At 35.7% G+C, this 7772-nt stretch overlaps 1 protein-coding gene across 1 annotated transcript; it reads left to right on the top strand.

The window, feature by feature from the left end:
• Positions 1 to 230: 230 nt before the first annotated feature.
• Positions 231 to 2496, top strand: npy (neuropeptide Y). The gene is given in 4 exon segments (NM_131074.2): positions 231 to 287; positions 547 to 734; positions 1730 to 1807; positions 2093 to 2496. Coding segments are annotated over 3 exon segments (291 nt in total). The 5' UTR covers positions 231 to 287; the 3' UTR covers positions 2118 to 2496.
• Positions 2497 to 7772: the final 5276 nt, after the last annotated feature.

The following is a 7772-nucleotide window of genomic DNA, read 5'->3' as shown; positions in this document are numbered from 1 at the left end:
TTGTTTAATTTGAAATAGCGTCCCTCTATAACCCCCACACATTCAAATAAAGACCAACAAGTGCGTTTTCAAGCACTGATGACAGAGGATTTAATCCATGACGCGGGCTCGCGCGCATCAAAAGAGTCGCGCGCAATTGCGCGTGGGCTCTGCTCTTTATGGCACGAGCAGTACAGGTATAAAACCAGAAGACGCACGACTCTGAATGCAGAAAATCTGGGAAGTCGACACCCACAGAGCAAGAATTCCAATCAAGATCTCAAAAAATTCCAAGACCTCATTCACTGGTAAGTTCAACCTTTCAAATATTATTTTCCTTTGTGTAGACACTTTATTGAAATTGTTTCAATATTTTAAGAAAGTATTGCATTCTTTCAGAATGTTTCTTTTAGTATTATTAAACATCGGTATTAAGTTTTTAATGACAGAAGCGCTATCATTTATAGATTTTTGCACACTATAATTCAACAGAGTTTTTATTTTTATCACTTTTTGGAACAATAAATTGCGCATCAGCACAAACACGTTTGCTTCGTTTAATTGCAGATGAATCCAAACATGAAGATGTGGATGAGCTGGGCAGCGTGCGCGTTTCTCTTGTTCGTCTGCTTGGGGACTCTCACAGAAGGGTATCCAACAAAGCCCGACAACCCGGGAGAGGACGCACCTGCGGAGGAGCTCGCCAAGTATTATTCAGCACTAAGACACTACATCAACCTCATAACAAGGCAGAGGTGAGCTCCTCGTTTGTAATATTAGCGTAGTCTCAAATTCTTCCTCAAGTGTTTCTGTCCTCAAAACGCCATGAATTTATTTTGAACTGCAGTTTTAGCATTTAAATGTTCTTAAGTGGCACTGCGGCAGCTGTTGACTGGACAAACATCACATAGTTCATTTTCTTTCTTTTCGGAAGCAAGGTATTAATCCTTTAGATAAAACCCCACCGCGTTTCTAATTAACTGCGCCCTACGCGGTGCTTTAAAAGCGTTTCTCTCACGAGTTGAAACAGCAGGGTGTGATTTTGTACTTACAAAAATGAACTGGTGAATTTCCTTTAAAATTAATTACTGACGAGAGGAAATCAACAATTGTTTCTTTAAATGTTTTGACAGCTAGAAAGAAATAGAGAAAAACTATTACAAAGTTTTCAACCTAACTTTTTATTTTATTATTATTTTTTTTGGAAAATTGATAACATGGATCTCAAGTGTATCCAAAAATATATTTTATGACAGACAAGAGAAACCTGACATTATTACTTTAAGTGCAGTATGGGTACATAGTTGTACATGTAATTGAGCTAAAGACTTAAATTGTTAAAGGGATAGTTGGATATGAAAATGAACTCATCATTTATTTTACCTCATGAAGTTTAAAAAAAAAATAAATGTTTAAAAAAAATGCTGTTTGCTGGCAGCCATATACTTTAATAGACTTTTTTCCTACTATGGAAGTTAATGGCTACCAGAAACCTACGTTCTTCAAAATGTCCTCTTTTGTGTACAACAGAAAAAAAAGGAACTCACACCGATTTTAACAAATTGATGAGTGAGTAAATGAATCTTACTTTTTGGGTGAACTATCTTTTTAACAGTAGTAAAGTTAGCAAGAACCATTCACAATAAACAGACTTACATGAACCAAAACCTTGAAGTATTCATAATGTAGGTTTTTTGGAGTTTTTCCTCCAATATTATTCTGTTAGTTGACTCAGTTGTTCTATTTGCAGGTATGGGAAAAGGTCAAGCGCTGACACCTTAATTTCAGACCTTCTGATTGGTGAAACAGAGTCCCGCCCCCAGACCAGGTAAGCTTATTATATGACTTAATGCAATTGATATCATAAGCAATCATCAGAGAACAGCATATATAATTGATGCACTATTTAAAAAAATGTGAAAAAAGCAGGGTTTCACACAACTCATTTATGTTTTCTCAACACAAACAGATTAAGGTAACTTAACAAATTTAGATGGGTTATACATAAAAAATAAGCAATTATGTTGTTTGAACTCATTTTAAATAAGTAGTTTAAAGCAGAAATGTACCTTTTGAGAGTGTAATTAATAAAATTTTGGCTGTTTATTCACAGATATGAGGATCATTTGGCATGGTGATCTCATCCACTCTGTGATGTCCATGTGTCCTTCTGTTAACAATTTTGGCCACCAGATCTCATAAAACTGAAATATTCTGCATAAACAACTTGCTGTGACACACCACAGTCATCATCAGGATAGTGAAAATACTGCAGAATGTTCAACTAACACATTACACCATAATGTCTGTACAAATACGTCAATGTGCGCTCTTTAGGCTCATCGAAGATTCAGTTCAACAAGACAGTTGTACAGAGACTCATTTTGTGTATGCGTGTTGTGTCCATTGTAATCCCAAGTAGCAAAGGAGAACAATAATGACTGTACAGTACAACAGTGCTAATAAAGATCACTATATTTCAAAGAGTCGTCTTTGTTTGCTGTCTTTTGCCCCTGATAAAGTCATGTGAGTCAACAATCCAGAGCTTTGTATAATGTAAATAAAACCAAATGGATAAAACAGTATTCTTTTAAAATCTTTGCCTGAAACCAAGGTTAAACATTTGATTAAAATATAAAGTTTGACACTTCAGTGTTGTAAACAAAATGGTTTGGTGATTTATTACAAATTATAAGATATATGTGTCAAAATAAAGGACCATATTTTTGATTTATAATGAATACGGTTTTATCAATGACATTAATTTGTTATGTGCTAAATATATTATAATTATCAAGCAGCTAAAAGTTATAAATCATAGCAAGCTCTTATAATCCTATTTAATCAGACAAGCGTCAATGGCAAAATCATTCACATATTTTGGACAAGATGGATAGAAACAGATCTATTTAGAAAAATAATAATTAATGACGTACAAAGCATTTGCATTCATTTTGAAGGTGACGAAAATGTGACGTTGGAAGCATTAAAAATGTAAGAGCGGATCCACATCATATGCAAATGTTTGCTTTTCGTGGCTTCAATGTTTTATTGTCTTCTTCAATGTTTTATATCTTCTGTTTTGTCAGATTCTACTTGTCACGTATATCTCTTTCCCCAATGGCCACTTTATGCCTTTTACTTTGGTCTAGGTCATGTACTGTATTCCAGATGCTTTGAATTTCCTGTTTCCTGTCAAATTAATTGTGCTCTCCTCAACTTCCCTTTGTGAATACCATTTCTGCACAGTTATAACACTGTTGTTCTCCAGCAAATATATACATACACTTTTCACTTTTCATGCTAGGTAATCAGTCCATCAGTACTGAACCTGAGCAAAGGCAATAGGGCGTATTGGGTATTTTTTTTTTGTAAAAACAGCTTAGGGTGATTCTAGAATTGCAGCTATTTTTTGCATGTCCAAGATAAACCTTCTATTTGATATTTTATTCAAAATATGAAACAGATTTGAATAATAACAGAATTTTATTTAAAGTTTTTTGTCTAAAATTAATGCTTGTATGTGTATTTATGGAAATTTGTCTTGAAAGTATTAACTTAAAGACTACCACTAAACCAATTTTTGACAATCTTCTCCTCCTGAATCTTTCATTCAGCCATCATGACAAAATTAAGTCAAATCTTCATCTTTTTTGAAGATGAAGACAGCTTTTAAAGTGTTTACTCTACCAAGACAAATGTTTGAATGAAACATCTACAGGGGTTTGACAGTGAAACTGAACCACTGGCCAATTTAGTGTTTAGCTGGTGGCCAATCTTCATTGATTGCACATTCCACCAGAAAAAGCAGAGTGTGAATGTTTATATATAAATATTGCAATGTGCACAAACATCATTGGTGACATATCACAGTTCAAAAGAGAACAAATTGTTGATGCGTGTTTCGGTGTGGAATCTGTGACCAAGACAGTAAGTCTTTGCAATGTATCCAACTTAGGCTTATTCTGAAAACGTAGTCCATATAAATTTCTCAAGATCGTGAATTATGTAGCCAGAGGTACGTATGGCTATTTCTTCTTTAAAATGAATGCTATGGACGATATGACACTGTTTCTTTTTTTGCTAACCAGCTGATCACCTACCTCCATATGGGTGGCTTTTTCACTGTTACTGTACCAGTTTGTCCAGTAGCTCAACATGTATGTCAACTGACTTGAGATGTAGAGCGGAGTTGACTGCGACAACGGGGTTCGAGTCCGATACAGAATGGTCCTAGAAAGTAGTTAAGACGAAAGCAAATCTAAAATAATAAAATAAACAAGTAAATACCATTTTCCCAAAGATGGGTTGCAGCTAGAAGGGCATCCACTGTGTAAAACATGCTGGATAAGTTGGCGGGTCATTCCACTGCAGCGACTCCAGATTAATAAAGTGACTAAGCGAAAAGAAAAGGAATGAATAAAGTAAATAACAGGGTGAGAATGTGGTAAAAATGGGAAAAGGCTTTTCTTTTTCTGGATCACTTTTTAAAACACAATTGGTTGGGTTTAGAAAGGGGGTAGGGTGGGGGGATCGGTCGGTTGGTCAGTCAGTCAGTTGACAATGGCCTCTCGTGGATTTATGTAAGAACAGCAAGCAGAAAACAAAAACTGCAACAACAAAAAACAACTCCTGGGACGTAGTTTGTGCTCTCCAGAAATGTACATATAGGTACGTAATCAGAATGAGCCTGGGTTGGATGTATCAAGAGCCATGGTATCCAGGGTAATGTCAGTATACCACCAAGAAGGAGGAACCACATCCAACAGGAGAATCTCTGGATGCAAGCTGTCTGAAAAGGGATGTCTGGGTGCTAAGCCAGATTGTATCTAAAACATTAAACCACAGCTCTCCAGCTTAATGCAGAATTAAATGTGCACCTCATCTCATCTGTTTCCAGCAAAAAATGTTTAACAGAAGCTCTACAGTGCCAATACACATAGCCGGGCTGCCATAACTAAACCTTTGGTCACCCTTGCCAATGGCAAATGTGTGTTTCAATGGTGCCAAAAGCATGTTTTGCTGTGGACAATTTAAAACATGCATTGTTCTCTGAAGTCTTTCCCAAATCCAGGAGAGTTACAGTGTGGAGAATCCTCAAAGAAAGGTACCACCCAGACTGTTGTATGCCGAGAGTAAAGCCTGGGGGTGAATCAGTGATGGTTTGGGCTGCAATATTAGCGTTTTTTTAGCGTTCGAGCAGGCACAGCCATTTGAATCTTTATTGCTTGAGACTTCCAGTCTCATTTATTTTTAGACATTAAAAACATCTCCTTCTGCTGCTTGATGTTGCAAACTGATATTTTCTTATTATATGATTCTGCTTTGTCTGTATAATCATGCAAACACTTGTTTGTAAAGCGAGTTTGACCGTTTTCTGCCGTTTAGTATTCCTAGTCATTTCTCCCATAGTCAGCTGAATTGTAAGTTCTTAAGCAATAGCAAAAATGAGTGCACGTCTGCATTGAAGATCAAGGTCGATATAGACCCAATACTTGTGCTGATGGCCGTGTCATGGACTACTGAACCATTCTAGAAGAAAATGTGCACTCAATGATTCAAACATTGTATCCTGAAGGTGGTGCCGTGTATCAGGATGATCATGCACCGATACACAGCAAGACTGCTGACATAGTGGTTTGATGAACATGAAAGTGCTGATGAACATCTCCCTTGGCCTGCACAGTCACCAGAACTACATATTTTTGAGCCCACTTAGGAGTGTTTTGGGGGAGTGAGTCAGGAAATGTTTCCTTCACCAGCATTACATAGTGACCTGGCCACTATTCTGCAAGAAGAATGGCTCAAAATCCCTCTGGCCACTGTGCAGGACTTTAATCTGTCATTCCCAAGACAATCTGATGTTGTACGAGCTGTAAAAGGTGGCCCTACACCATGCTGATGAATTATTAAGACCTAAAACCTGGCATTTCAGTTTTATTGTCACACCCCTGTATTTTCTGTATTATTTATAACTTCAGTAATAATACAAAAATAATTGTGTTCATCCTTATGTTCAACTCTGTTAACTATCAGTTAATTATCAGTTATTTAAAATGGCATAACAACCTGTAAAGCACTGATAGAAAAGCTATGTGACATGCTTCAAGCGGTATCAGTTTATCTGGCGGAAACTCTGAAAGACATGAAGGCATTATTCTTCTTTCACTTATTTGTACAAAGTGTTTAGAATATTTGTCATCTCTAATATATAATTTAAATATATAATTCTAATATATAATTCAAATATATATTTAAAATTATTTAAGATTAATTTTAACTTTTAATTTAAATAAAATGAAAGAAAATGCTTTAACATATTCTGTCATGCAGTATTACTATCTGAGGTATTATATTTCACAAATTACATTACAGGGATGTAGGCATGTTTAGACAAACACATCCTATATATTGACACTTTGTCAATCAGATCAGGTAAGTGAAAAACCACAGGGAGTTTTTAAGACTGTGCCACTTTCAAAATCCATCAGCACGTGGAAATGGTTGTGCAAGCTGCTTACTATTTCTCTTTACAATCAAGTAAAATATTTATTTTTTTTACTTACTTGTAAATAATTGTACCTTGATATACTTGATAAATACTAGCATTGCTGAAAATATTATATGAGTTGATGCAATTTTCAGATTGCAAACATTCATTCATTCATTTTCTTGTCTGCTTAGTCCCTTTATTAATCCGGGGTCGCCACAGCGGAATAAACCGCTAACTTATCCAGCACGTTTTTACGCAGCGGATGCCCTTCTAGCCGCAACCCATCTCTGGAAAAGACTGCAAACACTGTGTTGTAATTATATAAATACCATGTAATAATGTGATATTTTTAGTTTGAATTTCACTGGATAATTGTTTTTTAGGGTCTTGGAGACGGTTAGTTTGCAGTAAATTGTCCACACACAAACTGCTAGTGCAAGTCTGTCACATAACAACAGTATTGATAATCATTCAGTTTACATTAAACTATTTTGCAGATGCTTTTATCCAAAGTGAATTAAAATGAAGTAATCAAATCAACAGAAGGACAAAAATATGTAAATACGTATGTAAATATGTAAAATATGATAATTTCTAGTTATTTTAATCCAGCAGCCTATGCAAAGTACTTGTTAATTGCAACATTTCCAGTTGTAATAAAATATTTATAAAATATGAATAAAATAGCTTGAGTACTTTGTCCAAAAAAAATAATGGACCTCTTGCTCTCCATTAATGCTTCAACTGATAGAACCCTTGCAGACACATTCCCCAGAATATGCTAGACATTTTGTAGAAAGTGCGTCCTCTTGTGTTTGTATCTTGCTTGTTCATTTTCATAAAGCTGTCCCATTTTTTAGTTTTGCTATTTTGTTGCCTACTTGATTTATTCAAAATAATGCACGGTACTGTGAAGCTTTTATACCAACTTCCTAATAAAATGAGAAGAGACGTATTGTAAGCTCGGTAACATTAAATTTGCTTGTTAAATGCAATGCAAATTTTGTGAGGGGATGGGGGCTGAAACAAAACAAACAATATGTCCTAGCGTGTTTCTCTTGTGCAGTCGAGAGATTTTAATCAATTGAGTAATGCTATTTTTAATATAACAAATAATGTGTTTATACAAAAAGATTAACGTTATGTGTTCGGATCTCACCCACACGCATCCCTCGACCTTCTCAGTCCATTGTTAAAAAGTATTAATCTGCCACGAGAGGGCGAGGCGTAAACCCAGCGCGCGTTCTGATTGGTCCTACCCACACCAACGTCACTCAAAAGGCGAGGCTTATCGTTTGAT

Source organism: Danio rerio, chromosome 19, assembly GCF_052040795.2.
Source record: "Danio rerio strain M-AB ecotype USA chromosome 19, GRCz13ab, whole genome shotgun sequence".
Taxonomy (NCBI): Eukaryota; Metazoa; Chordata; class Actinopteri; order Cypriniformes; family Danionidae; genus Danio; species Danio rerio.
The sequence above is the reverse complement of the archived record's forward strand: the minus strand, read 5'-3'. Positions and strand labels throughout refer to the sequence as shown.